Raw genomic sequence first — 17,214 nt, forward strand, 5'->3', positions numbered from 1 at the left:
AATGGCCATAATTTGCCACTGAAGTCTGAGGACAGTGCCCGATGATATTCTGGGTTCAGAAAGGAGGAGGAAGACCACTGTACTTTTTCACACTCACACTCATTTCATTTTCATGGTCACTTTGCAAGAAAAACTTCCCATACAAGCCTCAGAGAACCAAACTGCAAACATGATTCATCAAAATTGCCATGATTATATATGATGTGTCACCTGGCAATGTTCAAGAAGAAATAACATACAAATGTTTACACTTAACATCATCAACAGTGTGTATCTGCACATCAGCCAGAAGGAATTTAATTAGCCATAACAGAACATGCTGTTCAAATTGAAAAGAAACACTAGCTGCTAAAATCCTGGAAAGCTCAAGCAAAAACAAGCTCTGGTCATCAGTCATAATATTCCAGAAGAACCTAGAAGAACTCTGTGGTTAAACCGATGCATTAAAATAAGAACAGATGTGAACGCTCCTTGTGCAGCATTGAATATGAGATTCCAATTTCATCAGCAAAAATATTTCATGACTCCCGCTGGCGCCCCTGTTGGCAGACTTCGAGAGATTAAGGAAAATGGTGGACATGGCGATTTGTTTCAGATGTCCCCACTTGTTTAAAACACACTGGGGAGCAAGGAGAGCTGACTCCGCTTCTGCCAGTGATATCCAAAGCTGAGTATAAGCTTTCATGCAAGTATTTTTCTAAGCACAAAATTCCATCCAAAACCTCTCAAAGTATCAGTCACAGGAGATGGCCAGCAGTCCAGGTCATACTTCTCATACAGTATTAGCATCAAATTTGTCATTATACCAGCTATTCAGAAAAAGCCCACTGGCATATCCTGGCTCAATACCAATTGCTCCAAAGCTCAAACACATTGAACTTCTGCATTAAAAGCTCTTGGAAAAAAATTCCACAATAAAAAGATGACAGAAGCAGATGAGGACCTGCTGACTGCACATGCAGAATGCTGCATGATCACATTTTGTGCATAATTCTCGTTTAAAAATAGGGGGCAACAAACATAACACTACTTCAGCATCCAGTTCCCTACAGCCACTTAATTTACATCTCTCCATATCTTAATTTGATTGATTACACTTATAGGTGATCACTACTCCTTTTGATCAGAATGTTTATGGACAACTTTATAATTATATAGTCATTCCCTTTCAAAAGTCTTATTTACACATGTCCACATACTTAACCAATAAAATATATTTTCCTTCATACAGAAGCAACTGAAATCAATGCTGTGACTGGAAGAGGGCCTTGAAAGTCTACTGCCTGTTATTATTTATTTGGATTATTCCCATGTCATTTATTCCAAGTCCAGCCTTTGCCCTTATCCTACAATTTCCAAAGGTGGAGTCCCCATCAGGGATGACATATTTCACATAGCAGATGCAATGCCCACATCAACTTAATGAAAAGGTGGCTTTGACTGCTGGTAAAGAAAGATGGCTGGTTTGAGTTTGTGGGACAGCCCTTAAATGCCCCAAAAGGGCAGCAAAAGTTTTTCTTGTGTGCAAGCTGTGTGCAGTGATACAATTCAAAAACACAACTTCACACCTTTGTTAACTATTCTAGCAGAGACATACACACTCTGCAAGAGTATTTACAGATTGCTATGCTGAACCTCACTGATATGATGAGCTCTGGAGAAGTGACTTCTCCTCACTACTGCGTGACAGAACAAGGTCACTTCTGCAAGTCTGGTCAAATCCAGCCTCTGACATTTTCACTACTATTCACGGACAGCAAGCTTCATCACTACAGCTAAATATGTCAAAATGAAAGCCCCTCAAACTCATCTGAAGCTAACTGCAGCTGTGCAGGGAAGTTACTGCCTCCAGACGACTGATTCTCAGTTGAGGGTTACAATTCCTCCCAATGTTGGAGCCGAGGAGCCGCCTCAACTTATTTCTGTACAAACCTGGATGCAAACAATTACCAGTGAAATTCAAGCAGCACTAATTCTGCCTGCCAACAATTATGAGAAACATTCTGTGGCATCTCAAACCTGGGAGCAGCACCTTCTTTCACAGATACATCTACTTCTAACTTCACTGCATAACCAAGCTTCTTACTGCATTATCCCTCCGTCCCCAAACAGGGAGTCTCTTTGAGAGCTACTGAACTTGTGATCTCAGATGCCCAAGATCTCAAAAGCATCATGCATGACTTAAAAAAAAATCAGAACTTAGGATCCTAAAAACACTAACATCTGGCAGCTTCTGCCAAGTATTTAGTTTTTAGTGCAACCTCTCACACTACATTCTCCAGGTAGGGTGTTGACTAAACATATTACAACAATGCTCCTACAACACTAGGTACACCTTCCACAGTTGTATCCAGCAGTTCAGAGTATGTAACTTTATTTGATGTTAAAAATGACAACCTGTGGGTTTTTTCACAAAATGTGCTTTAAAGCATCACCAGCAATAATAAATTTTAGCTGATTTTTCTCCTTATCCACAATTACTTAACACAGCCAGATGTAAAAACCTTTATCTAAAGTCACCTATATTTACTACTTTAAATCAAAATTAACTTATCAAGCACTTCATTTATCGATTGAAGAAAGGATATGGGCAAACATATTCTGAAATGCCATTAGCTGAGGAAACTCTCAACACTGCGAACAGAGGCATGGACTGACATCTTTCTAAAAGCAAAGAACCACCTTTTACTCCAACACAATTTACTGAAGTCAATTTTTCATAATAAAAAGCAGATTACATGCATTTGAGATCAACCCAGAACAGCAGCCTGGCCTAAAATTCTTGATAATATCATTTTCGTTGTTTCCAACATTTTTCAGGAAAGCTAATAAAGCAACATCTAAGAGATGCAAAAATCTTGCCATTTTTACGAGTCAGAACACACATCCTTTCCTCAGCAGAACATAAATTAGTGCAGAAAAGGATACTTAAGATTTACAAGAATAAGTTAAGAAAAATAAAGCCTTACCTTACTACATCATCAATGTTGTTCCGGTATACTCCTTCAAGCCTCTCTGCAGGAAAACCCATAGCAATTATGTTTGGATAAATATCTGAGTATGCAAGTTATGGAAACATTTGTAAAGCATGTGAAATATCTATAATAGCATTAAATGGACATTAATCAAATGTTTAACTGTATCAAAGTCAGAGCAACAACTCTGACCAACTCCCATAGGTGAACAATTCAGCTTTATATATGCAGTAATATGGGATCTTTTCCCAAAAAAGTGGGGGGGGGGGAGGGAGGCAGGGAAATCAGGAGGGAAACTTTTGAAAACACAGTACTTTCACCACAGCCACTATAACAGAAATTTCCTTACATCTCAAACAGATAATTTACTAGAAGTGTATGTTATTGGGCAGCTAATGGTTAACATCCATTAGGAAGGCAATTCACTAGAAAAGCAGAGTCAAGTAATCCACTTTATCATACATCATCTCACTAGAATCACATAGATGCTACATACTGGTCTTTCTCTACAGTTTGAGTGGCATATTAAATCCAATGGGAAACTATTAAAATAGTCTTGTGTGACTAAATTGCAAGATGTTCCAAATTAAAACCCATGTTCAAGTCCCCAGTGATCCCAAAATAGGTATACCACACAAAACAGCAAAACAAAAAAAAGTGCATTTCAGGCACGCAAGCCCTGGCAAGGCTAAATAAACACTAATGTTTTTATCACTTTCCATTATTTCTACATAACAGATCACTATAGTAGCTGCTAAGGTAGCTCTGAATGTCTAAATGCAAGATATTGCAATAGATGGGAATGTATAGATCTGAAAAGGATTATATATCTTGTTTATTAAAAAAACAATTCCCTGCTTCTGGAAAAAAATTCCAGTTTCTTATTCTGAACTACCTGTAATTCACCTGCCAAAAGCAACCTGAGATAAAGAACTTAGGAAAAGTACCTCTTAGCAAAAACAAATTAGTGCTAAGGAAAAAGGCCAAATTCGAAAATTTTAAGTTTACATCTAGAGCCAATGAAGTAAAAAAATTCACAACAAATTGTTAGAAAATTACTGGTATTTCTTTTCTTGGTGGTATAATGATATATGGGGGTTTTTTGTTGTTTGGGTTGTTGTTTTTTTTTTTTTAAACAGAACTCAAGAAAAGAAAGTACTCCCAAGTTTTAAACGTTATTAGAAATGATAATGTAGTGAAGAAGCTTCACTGAAAAGCAGAACAGAAATGAAACTAGCAGCTAGAAAACAGACCATACCCTACAGCATTAATATACTCCTCCTCAAACTAATCTTAGAAGGAGTAAGAACAAAGATATGTTTGAAGTTGGCCCTGCTTTAAACAAGGGGGCTGAAACAGGTGATTCCAGAGGTCCCTTTCAACCTAAATTATTCCACAATTGTAAGAATCGTTTTTATTTTTATGGTTAAAATATAACAAAGCTCCAAAGAGTAATCATCAGAATGGAAGACATTGCAGCAGCTTCCAAGATATTAATATTACAGTTACTTGTACACAAAGAAAAGCCTGAAGTAGGATACAAACCACTTTACTCCATCCTTGCAGAATTCCCCCAAGCCTAAGTACTCACAGGGAAGCAGCATGGACCAAGTTCTGCATTTACACAGTTAACTAGAACACTTAAGTAAAACATTAAGAACTGAATACACAAAAAATAATGTTTTCTACTCTCAAAAAAAGAATTAGCATTTACAGTGTAATTGAAGTATTAATAGACATTGGTATGCTTGGACTATTCAAAAGATGATTTATGCAGACAATAAGAAAAATATGAAAGCTTTTGAGAAATCCAAATAAATATCTGTAGCTGCTTTAAATACAGACACTGAAAGGGCTTCACGTCTGGTTTCCAATTTATTCTGTACTTGCCCAAACCCTAAAAAAAGCTTATCTTGGGGAAAAAAACAACAACAAAAAACCATTAAGTTGCTTAACTTTCAGAGCTTGTGGTAACTTCCGATACTATGAAATCACATAAATCTTAAACTTGAACTTCACTCTGAATGTATTTTACTGTGCAAGCAGTTCACACTTTGTTAAATTAACAAAAGGCACTACATAATTAGCAATGTATTTACTATTTTATCAGTTACTACTTGCCATAAACAGCAGAAACTGGTTATAAATCATGTGCACCTGCTCTATACCTATTAACAGTGAATTACCTGACTTTCAGCTAGCACACCCCATCACTCCCTCCTTGTTCCCGATTTCAACACAATTTCTACCTGCTGCCAGTTCTAGCATTTATACTCAAAAGCATCTCCTTTTGCATCCTGCTCTGAGCAACAGGGCTATATAAATTACCACAGCAAAACAATCCAGTATATTAGCCTGTTTTCCACAGCACTTCTCCGTAGAAGACAAGCATTCATGCTAGCAACAGGGGTAAAATAAATTCATTTTGACATACCACATCAAAACAAAACTCAGTTTCAACTATAGTATCACCCATGAGACAGATGCCCAAACTTCACCAAATTACCATGTAACTTACTCAAATTTCTATTCACAATCATGAGCTTTACTACACAATTTTTTCACGCGTTTCAGCCTGCAGTTTATGTTCAGATGCTTTTCTTCTGCTGTTGGCTTTTCCTCTCAGAGAGGCTAAGAAACAAGATACTTTCCAGGATTCCCAGCTGGTGCAAGATGGAAGCAAAGCAGATAGACACCCCAAGCAAAAGGAACAGAACATCTTAACAGCAGCGTCTCCACTTTGCAGGCTCATAGACTTGTCCAAACACTAAAGCCTCAAAACACGCAGGCAAAGAGACATTAAAAGTTCCAAAATAACCGGGGCGGTCTCACACTTTTGGAAAGCGCGATCCCCTTTTGGCTCCCACATCTCATGTAACCCCTCTCCCCGCCTCGCTCCTCAAGGGCGATGCACGAGCAGTACATGCACAGATTGCATGCATTTCTTCTTTTAAACAGGAGCAAGTCAGCAGAATTGAATGCTTAAGCTTCACTGTGCATTATTACAGGTGCATTTTTAAACCCAGAGCTGGTATTGCAAAAGGTGTTCCACAACATGCCAGCAAGAAAATGGAAAAAGACTTCAAATGGAGGGCGGGAGAGTATGAATCAATTTACTGATGCTGATTCAATAGAAGTGTTGTACGCTCTGAGGTTTTGCAACCTGACAGCACAAAAACTGAAGTGCTGCTGAAAAACAAATATCCAACAGTGAGCCGGGGGCAGGGGGGGGGCCTGTTTTTAGAAAAACATGATTGGTTTTTAAACAGGCAAGCCAATTTCTCCCCCAACTAAATACAAGCATCCTGAAGTACCTTACTTACTATCTCCAAGTATTAGACTGGAATGCAATTCACACACCACTGCTGACTCACTCTTCTGTCTGCAACAGATCTGGTGTTAAAGGACACCCGCTGCAGCGAGCAAATGACACCCTTCCACAGCACGCATGCGAGGCTGCAGGCTTCATCTGCCCCAAACGAAAGCAAGTGACAACTATGACAAGTGCATTCGTATTGCTGGTGAAGATCATTTTATGTCTTTTTAATATATGCTTCCAACAAGCATGCTGAAGAAGCACATTGCTTTGAAACTCTTTTGTTGGTTCAAGCAACTGAAGAATGCCTTTTGCTTTAAGGAGCAACATAAGATGGAAGAACAGAGTGGAAGTGCTGTTGCTGTTTGCACAGACGATATAAATCTCTGAGCAGAAATAGCTGTTTCATCACTTAACTGAAAAAGCTGCCATAAAAACCAAGCTCTTCCACCCTTTCCTCTCCTGTGAAAAGATGCCCCAAAATCTGCAGCAAGTGAAGGGGATGGTTGTTACTGCATTGGTACTAGCTTGCTCTTTTTCCTGATGCTGAGGAACAAAATAGCCCTCCTCAGGGACAGCCTGTGATCAGTGCATGGAAGGGTACGGAGCCAAGCCAGTTATGGTAGCAACCGTCCACTGAGCATCATCTTCAGCAAGTTCTTCTACCACCAGCCATGCTCAATGGTTCAGAGACACTGCTTTTCACACCTCAGTTAATTTAGTATTGATTTCCAAAGCTGAAATTAATATATTCACTACCAAGACAAGATTTCTTACAAAGGAGCTTGGTAGTTGGGCTTACATTCAAAGCAAGAATTCTGAGTCATCATGAAATTGGTAATGATACTGATAATTTTAGAAATCTGGAAGAACTGATGATTTAAAACATGCAAAAAGTTCATTATGAATTCCAAGCTTTTTTTTGACAGACAAATGAAAACGGAAAAAGCCTCAGCCATTTATTGAGGCAGTTCTACAATGCATGCAAAACAAAGTTAACCAAACTGTTGTAACTACCAAAACGTGAAATGGGCTTTCTAAAGAACATAAACCCTGCCACATTTTGCCACAGTAGCTCTTTCCTAAGAAACCCATTCCCAGAAATGGTTTTCAACAGTTTTTAAAGCACTCATTCCTTTCTCAATCTTGTAAACACAGAGGCTGGGATTTTAGTTAGCGATCATAATAAAAAAATACATGAGACAGACTCATTATACACAACAGCAAACACTAAAATGCCATCTTCTACTCAAGTTCATACTTCTTACTAACTATAAAACTTAAGCTTTCAAATGAAGATGACACTACGCTATACCCAAGGAACCTTAAAATGAAAGCACCCAAGAATTTGCTAAGTTACCAAATGCCACAACAAAAAAGCGATGCTTCATCAATATTGAAGACATACCAAAGCAAACTTATATGCCACTTCAGAAACACCTTTGCTCTAATGCTGTTCGTAGATTTAACAGAACACTGTTCTTAAAGCCTGAAATCATTCCCACATGCTAAAGATGATAGTCTTTCCAGTTGCTATGAGAAAAATCCTGTATCATTATGCAAATCAGCAGTTATAATAACTTTCAAAAATAGCTGTCTATATATTCACATTATGCCAAGATCAAATTAAAGAATATGAAATATACGCTTTAAATTTTACATACATATACATATAGGTATAAAAGCAAATTACTCGTGTTGATCCTATAACTGATTCTGCTCACAAATTCAACTTTTTTCCTAATAATGGAAGGTGGCCAAAAAAGCATACCAAAATATTTACAATTCTTAAGTTCTTAAATAGCCACAAGAAAGTTGCAAAAAAATAGACAGCTATAGCCTTTCCTGCAATGATCAACATTCTCAATATCTAGAACGTGAGTCATTAGAATTTTTAAGTAATTTTATGAAGTCCTATTTCAAACTAAGTATTTAATCCCTTATCCTCACTCCACTCATCCAGGCAGCTATAACAGAAAAACAGAAAGCAAATGACCTAATCTTCCTATTTCATAAGCATGCTAGAGCACGCAGTACTTAAGAATTTACATATAGCTTTACTTTTCAAACTCAACACTAATGATAGATTTTAAATCAAAATGCAAATAAAAAACAACTTAAAAACTATTAGCCCTTTACAATCAAAGGCTTCAGGAAGACCTACCAGGCATTAGACTTCATCTTTCTTTAAAAAGGAAATTTAAAACAAGCTGAGCATTCCTGAAGCTGTGAATGATGGTCACTGTTCAAGTCATGCTTTGGAGCTAAAAACTTACTGCAAAACCTGAACCTGACACCTGCAAAAAAAAGGACAACAGTCCATTTTTCCCAACCCTCAGTTTCCAGCTTCCAAAGATGAATCTTATTTAACAAAGAACAGCTTTAAATTGGTGAATCTATGGCCTGAAAAAAGCTTCACAACTGCCAGGAATGCAAATTTTCACTTCCAGTTCAGGCAAGCAAGGCATGTACTTGCTTTGATCCACTCCTAAACAGCCCACTCCTCATTTGGGTGCAAGCTGCTGTCAGTTTTGCTCCACTATGCATCACCCATCACCCTCCTGGCTGTGGAGAGCCACAGTGCAAAGGAAACCAGTCTCTAGCATGATGTGGCCAAGCTGTCAACTGGTAAGTCCCATTTGATAACGACACCGAAGAGCAGAGGAACAACATGACTTTGAAGTCTCCAAAAGTTGCTTTGTTGTCTCAATGTGCCTGCAATTTTCAGGAACTCTGACTTCAGTAACCATGCAATACAGTCTAGCAGTGCGTCTGGCCTTACCAGCTATGAAACGTTAGTGTGCTAACCTCAAGCCCTTTAACTCCAGCTAAAGCAAGTCCATATAGCAACAGCAAGAGAAAAAGAATTGTTCTTGCTGTTCAACAGCTTGACAGCCTGAAGCTACAGGGGGAGTTTTAGGAGAAGTGTCCACACTCTATCCTCAAACAGATTTAAGAGTCCTGACAAATGGCCAAGCTCTTATTAGTGCCATTTTCTTGACAGCATCCCTAAAAAAAAAAAAAAAAGAAGACGACATAGGAAAATATACCCAGCCAAATCTAGAAAAGTTTCCTAGCATACATACTATTTAGCCTGTACACATGCATACCTTTTGGGTTGTTTTTTTTTTTTTTTAAATAGACAGCATTTCCATTAGCCAGCATGAAATGCAAAATAAGTTTACTATTTTTCTGAGAGTCTGGATAATCAGGAAGTATAGAGGAAATGAACAGGAAGAAAGTTCTTCAGAGCAAAGGAGGATTCCTTGTAGCCAGCCAGCTGCACTTGCCAACTGTACCATCTGTGCCTTAAAGAACAAGAAAGGAGACCAACTCAGATGTGGCTGAGAGAAACATTTGATGATTTGGAAGAAATGCATTTAACCCCTTAATGCTCAATATTTCAACTACAACCCTTTTTTTTCTTCTTTCTTTTTTTTTTTTAAATTTCTTAATCTTTCAGCTTGTAATTTACATGCAGCAACCTAGACAAGGAACAATAAAACTGCAGCTCCTTTGTATCCAGGAGGCAAACCTGTCCAGATGAGGTCATGGCGCTGACAACAGATCTGGATGGGAACTCAAATTCCCACAGCACGAAGAAGTAAATCATAAGATGCTTGAAAATGATACTGCCAGGTTGTCTCAGGAACCAGCTACATCCTCAACTCACTTCCACCCCATAGCAGGGCTTTTGGACCTGCTTACTATATTGCATTTGGGAAGTAGTCCCAGAGCAAGAGTCTCTCCCTTCATCTGTGAGGTGTATGAAATGTATCCTGGAGCTCTCAGCCATATGGAGGCTTTGCTGAACAGCTAATAGGATCAAGAAGATTGGAAAAACCTGCACAATCTACATAATAAGCAGGCACCTTTTTTTTTTTGCAAAAGACAGTATCAACTTCATAAACCTCACAGCATACATACAAAAAATGGTAACAGAGATGCATGAAAGAAGGCGATGTCTACTCTACAGAAGAGCTTGCTCTGACAAAGACTAAGAAAAAGATGCCTTGAACTCTCATTTCAACATGGTTTGGAATCACAAATAAAAATACAAAAGCATGCAGATAGTGAAGGAAACATGAGCTTGTTGAAGAGCTGCAAATTCCTCTAAAATAGCTGACGATATTAGAGGACAGAAAAAAGCTACCCTTCCCATTAAGAAAAAGCCAAGAGCAAACAGGAGCATACCAAATGGTGCAACAGCACGCTCTATTATTCTTATGAAATTTGACAGAAAGAACTTTCCAGCTGGGGAGTCAAAGACTGGGCCTCAATTCCTTACTCAACTTCAAGTCAAGGTCTACAGCACTGAACAAACCCTACGATCCCAACAAGTTTCTAGAGGTGAAAACATGCAGACGTCCAGTTAAGAAGGCTTTTTGTCTCTGCTGACACTTTACAAGAAGCCACATCCCATCTTATCATACCTACCCTGGCATCCCAACTAGCTGCAGCAACACGCAGCAGCTGGAGGCCAAGAGCTGCGCCAGTGGCAAAGGACAGCTATACGTGCAAGGCTGAGCAGCTGTCCTCAAGGTAACACATCTGCTGAGTGGATCTTCTCAGCAGAAGACAATGCATATGAGAAGCTTGACTGTTGCATCTCAGTTTGAGATTTCCAAAGTGACAAATTTACCTATTTTAACCCAGGAACCAGCTTCAACATGAACTCTTTCAAGGCAGAGTACGGGACCTCCCTGGTACATGTTCTCAGCATACCACCACACTTTGCAGGATCTCCTTTAAAGAAGCACCGATGTGTACTTAAGCATTTCCTAACCTCAAACACCCAAAGAAAAACACAAGAATTTTATTCAGTAAAAAGAAGTCAGCAAAAGAGTCACTACTTTGATATTTACTGACAGGAAGTGGAAAATGGTTCAGTCTCAACTTTTTGCAAGTCTGAAAGGACATCCAAAACTTTCAGAGACAAGGGAATTTAAAACAGTTATCAGGCTGGAGGACAAATATGTCACACTAAAAAGCTTTATAAAACATAAGCTACAAAAACTAGGATTTGCATGAATTTATCAAACCTTAATTTGGGGGGGGGGGGGGGGGGGTGTGGGGGGGTGTGGTATTCCAAGAGAAAATAAAGGCAAGCAGCAAAACAAGACATAAGGCCATCCTAATAAACCCTCTCAACCAACAAGGCTCAAATAGATAATATTAATTTTATTCTAATGAGATCTAGTGTTTTCCTCCTCTAAATGTTAGTACAAAAAAGGACATTTATTCTCTAACTTACCCACACAAGAAATTAAAGAATACAAAATACACAACTACTTCAATTCTAGCCCAATATACACCCAGACAATGCAATGAATTAAGCAGAGGCCTCTAAGAAAATTAATCATGCAATTAAAAGCTATTATTCTACAGCTTCACAAAGGCAGAATTAAGTTTATAAAGACATTTCTTAAGCACTTCACTACAAAAAAATTGGATATTAAGCAGTTTTAATGCACTGCTGCACGTTGGGGCTGTGAAGCTGGGACTTCATCTGTAAAGGGAACAATGTCAGCTTTTGCAATAGTCATCATCCCAAACACAGAGCAGTTGAGTTTAATTTTTTAGCTGCACAGTCAATTACCATTTGAATCACAGAGCCCACTACTTTAGCTATGTTGCCTAAAAATCGTTATTAAGATAACCTAGATTTACGCAGCATGATACATAGCCTAATAGCACGATTATTTACTTACATTCTACAAAATTTGTTTTTTTCAGGGCTGTATAGGCAAGACAGTAAATGAGGCAGATGATGACAGGAACAAAGAGGATGCTAGCTTGAATTAGAAACTGGAACAAGGATTTCTTTACATCTGAAATATCAATCTAGGATTAAGATACATTAAAAAACTAACAGCAATCTCTGAACCCAAAGTAGAGTCAAACACCCACAAAGCATATGAATGTTCCTATATTTTCGATTAAATTCCCTTCTTACAGTCTGGAAATCACCATCGCAATAACACACAAGAATGCACAAACATGCACAGGTTTAATCCCAAAAACCTTCACAGAAGTGCCAAATCAAAGGAGCCCACAACTACTCTAGTACGTAAGATGAAGCATCAGGCATATCCAGCAATCACTACTCACAACTCCAGGCTATATCCCATTTACCCCCCTGAAAAAGCTATGCAATAATTAACCTTCAATATCGACCCTACATTAGGCACAGTAAATGAATACAAATCACATGGAGCTCCAAGTTCCCAATTACTCACCGGGTACTCACACTAGAAAGGAGGTGGGCTTTAAAAGGGAGTTAGTTATGACTAATGACAGCAACTTTGGTCTGTAACGTACTTAAGGGATTTGACAGCTCAAACTGCCTATTCCCTCCCTTTACTTCCAGTTTGTCCGAACACAACTATTGTCCCTTAAATCATTATACCAGAACCATTTTCTTGTTTAAACATGTTGTAAGGGAAGACTCTAGGCTAAGGTACCAGGGGTATAATTTGTCAGCTTATGCACTATTAAGTGTGGCAACAACATTAATCCATTAAAAATATAATTTCATATAAGAAACTATTCAGAGATTCACAACTGGCAAAAGCAACTCGGTAGACAGAAACCTCATATAGAAAATTTCAACTTCACAGTTACTACATTCTGAAGTTTAGTTTGGGCATGGCTTTACGTTTTTTAGCACAGGAGGTTTTAACATAATGTGTTAATAAAACACATTATTTCAGTCATATTATTACTGTACAAATTATATCAATTGCTTCCACAACAAAGAGGATTTAGGTGTCCAAATCATCCAAGGAAGAAGACAGAAAATACAGTCACTTCTCTTAGGGAAGAAAATTAGAAAATTCTCTACTCCTCTACACAGTGTTTTAACACATCATTTAGCAAATACTAGCTTCCTCTACAGCAGTCACTGTACTTTAAAACCTTTTGGTAATAAAAAAAAGTTCTTAAATGAGATGTATTAAGTGTAGCACTGGAAAGCACAGGAAAAACACATTTTTGTCCCCAAGAAATCTGCTGATCACCAGCCTAGCAGTCATCAAGAGCCAACTAATCTTTCCGCATGTATTATACTGTGGCAATAATAGCCATTTCAAGTGTTGCATAAGCTCCACGCTCAAGGCTATATCCTTTCCCTAAATACACCATAACCATCTCATGAAGTCAGTGGAAGTCACGTGTAATTATCTTGAGGGCAGAAAGGCCTTCCTGACTAGCACAAGTTCCTAGAAAGATGCACTTTCAAAATTCATCAACCTTCTTCAAGACTCAAGTTGGACCCACTGTTGACACATGGCAAATCAATTACACCAAGCGCTAAACCAAGAGCTTAACTGGTGGGATTTTCAGAAGTCCTCAACACTGACCTAAGCATCCTCACCAAAATCACTGACCAGCCTCAACAAAGATAATTTCTCAAGGGCCTCAAGTGCCAACACCTCATCAGTCTTATTGTAAGAGATAATGAAGATGAACTTAGATTTTTCCTTAAAAAAAAAAAAAATGCTCAAAACAAGTACCAGTCCTAGTAAAGCTTGCACTTTATTCAGTATTACCCTCTTAATGTTTAATGTCAAAGTTTTGGATGTTCTGAAAATTACACACACTTAACTAAGCTTACAAACAGATTTCAATGAAGATTAGCTTCAGTTGTGGTTTTTTTCTAAAAGGTCGCCGTATAAGAAAATTTTATGAAGTGTCCACATTAGCCATACTCGTTTCTTCCCCCACCTTGAAAAGAACCTATAGCCATCACTTCAACAACAGAGCTACGCGAAACCAAGAATCAGTTTGCAGCTTTTGTCAATTTAAAAGTATGCACAGGCAGTTATTTTTTAACTTCATGTTTAGCTTGTGCAAACAGTCTCCAGCAATGCTGCATATTGATTAAAAATTTCTGATGATGCAACATCAAGTAGTTCATTAGGAAGCCTGCACTACATCTAAGCAAGTGCAAAGAGATGAGCTGTAACTTGTCAAGCATCTTTTAAGTCCCTTTCTGAGCAACTGCAGTCAAAAAAGCAGGGCAGAAAGGGGTTGGGGTTACTTTGAATGGATGCAGGGAGGGTTACAAAACCAAGTGCTTGCTCGAGTGGTCGGGGTTTTGCGCATAGGCTTCAGCTGTCAAACAACGCTATCCACAAATATGCACATACTATGGCAATTATGGCAGTATGTCAAAGGGGGTTTTTTTAGGTTGTGAGGAAAAGTAAGTGATCTAGCACATCTCTAACCCCAGAAGAGAGAATGTATGAACACACTTGCACCTATCACCACCTTGCTTTCTCCATCTGGACAATTCAAAAATCTTTATCCCCAGTAAGTGCCGAAAGACCAATATTTCCAGGATCAAATACATCCTACAGCAAACAGGTAACTGAATCAAACTCTGAGAAGTCCCCAGCCAGCAGCATTTTACTGCTGACTATTCAAACAGACTTAGATTAATTCAGAGAAAAACTGGCACTAATCTTCTTGTCCAAAACCCAAGATTGTCCCAGGCTCCAGAAGCAAAATGAGTCTGTTGGGCTCTTAACACTGCTAAGTAACATGGTTTACTCCAGAAAAAAGAAATACTTTTCCACCAATAAAATGCATTGCCAGTTAGTTTCTTCTAGTTTCTTCTAAACCCTTACCAGCCCTTACTGTGCTTGTGTGCAAGAAAAACTTGTTACAAAACATCTAACAAACTTCAATTTTAAAATGAAGCCAAATATTTTAAATGAATGGCATTTCCAACTTGGGCTCTCTTTTTAAACGCAGTATGTACCTCATGCCACTAATTCATTTTTTTCCTGGAAGCTGAGCCATTTTGAGTGAAGTCACATAATTTAAAATTTCATTAAAAAAGCAAAGAGCTTCAGGACTGCAAATAGCATAAAGCAGTGTGATATTCTAAGAAGCTTCCACTCACAACTTTAGCATTCTCTACCTTTCATTATATGAGACAAACTACACGAGACTTGTAAATAAACTGCACCCAACATTTAATCTTTACTGAATATTGCTGCAGTTTATATGACTATGTAGGACACGAGCTACACATGCTTCAATTAAGCATCAGGGTAGGCATGCTCTACCCTATGCTCAGGCTAGATGGCCATTTTCATGCATAACAGAAGGCATGGAAATACGAGAAAGTTTTACCAAAGCTATAATGGGCACAAGAAGCAGTTACACAATTTTTTCCACTTTAGTCTCAAATAGTTTCCCTCAAAACACTTGCTAAACTCGGTTATGCATGGACCTCTTAAGACACAGGCAATCAATGCACGTGCAAGACTTGCACACGAGCATTCTCTCTTCATTGTTCCCTGCAGTAAAACGGTCAACAACCAAGCTGCACAATTTCAGAAAAAACAAAGATTACAGTGCCTCAGAAAATATGCTGGTCATTGCGTCAAAGAAATGCAGCCATCTTAGAAGAAAGCCATTAATCCAAATTTTCCTTCTCACCCATTTGCACCAAAAGGTATCCAGTATTACAGAAATGAAATAGAAACCCAAAGAAATCAGGAATAAATACAATATCTCAAATAAATTATTAAAAAGCTGATTTAATATCTCCACCTTTAAAACCCTTTCCTCTTCTAATTTCAAAATATTTTTTTCCAAGAGGTCCACAAAAAGGCTGTTCAGAGAGAAAAGAACATTTGACCAGATGAAAAGTAATGTCAATGTGTTTTTTAAATATGCTTGTTTTGTAATTAGCACATAGGACTATTTTCATATTGTGTATGTAAAGCTACTGATTTTGAGAAGTCACTATTTCCCTTTCCTAAAATCCTACATCATCCACACAAGAAGAATTCCTAACCAACTCATCAGGAACTGAGAGTCCCAAGCATGATGTACTGTATCACACATACATCAGCGCCAGTTTTAAAAGGATTTGACACAGCCCACCAGAGGGAAAAAAGAGGTCCTCAAAGGAGACTTTGGCACTCTAGCGCCTAACCCATCCTGCCTTTTGGCACTCCGGTGTTCCCTGCAATGCCTCGGGAGAATCAGCCATGACCGAAATATAAAGACTGCAAGTCTTTGTCCACCTGGGACACCAAGACATAAACCCTCTCTCAAAGAGGGGTAGAAGAAAAGACAGACCACAAAATATAGGCTGGAGATCAGGCACCTCACCTGGATTCGCTGTAGATTCATTTTATTCTCCACCTCCCAAAGCCCAGGTAGTAATCACCAGCTACTGAGTATTTTGGAGCCACCACTACTGAACTACTCGTACAGAAATATTTATTGCAGGAGGAATTCACACCTCCATTTCCCATATTCCAGCTAAATTCCCAAATCACTGGGCTATCCAACTCGTGTCTTTCTCTTTTAGCTTGACAGAAGCAGCTGCCCTGAAACAACCAGTAAGCTGTAACAGAGGACACTCCTACAGATATGGGCGCATGGGGAAGCAAAGCTAACCAACAGCAGAAATGCAGGTGGTAGCTTGGTTTGGTGTCAAAATTTTAAGCTCCAGCACGCAGTGAGAAGTACCTTTAAGAACTTAAACCCCAGTCCTCCTACCACGCACTACACGCCTTTCCAAACAGCTCACTTAGGTTTCAAGTTTTCTCTTTCTTCATCTAATATCACATGGTTGGAGAGCTAACTCCCAGCCCAGTCCTCTGTCTACGAGTATAAGAAATAAATAGGTTATTTTCCAGCTACCAGGTATGATGAGCAACAATGCCATCAAAGCCCTGCAAAAAGAACATTGCCAAGAAGCCTGTACAAAGTGATAAAAAATTAAACTTTCACTTCTGCAACAATGTCAGCCTTCAAGCAAAGCCATTATACTGTACAGGCAACAGTCTTCACTTCTACCAAAAAAAAAAAAAAAGGATTGCGAGTATAAGCTTCTTCCAAAGATATTTTTGCAATCATGAAAAAGAAAACCAACATTTTTTCTATAAATTTCATTAC

General features: G+C 38.5%; 1 protein-coding gene across 1 annotated transcript in view; it reads right to left on the reverse strand.

The window, feature by feature from the left end:
* The window catches only part of PTEN (phosphatase and tensin homolog), a 50,080-nt gene that overhangs the window by 30,357 nt on the left and 2,509 nt on the right, over positions 1-17,214 (reverse strand). Inside the window, exon 2 of the mRNA XM_072870839.1 lies at positions 2,970-3,054. Within this exon, the coding sequence (XP_072726940.1) occupies positions 2,970-3,054 (85 nt within the window). The remainder of the gene's footprint in view (positions 1-2,969; positions 3,055-17,214) is intronic.

This window comes from Ciconia boyciana, chromosome 8 (assembly GCF_034638445.1).
Source record: "Ciconia boyciana chromosome 8, ASM3463844v1, whole genome shotgun sequence".
Lineage (NCBI taxonomy): Eukaryota > Metazoa > Chordata > Aves > Ciconiiformes > Ciconiidae > Ciconia > Ciconia boyciana.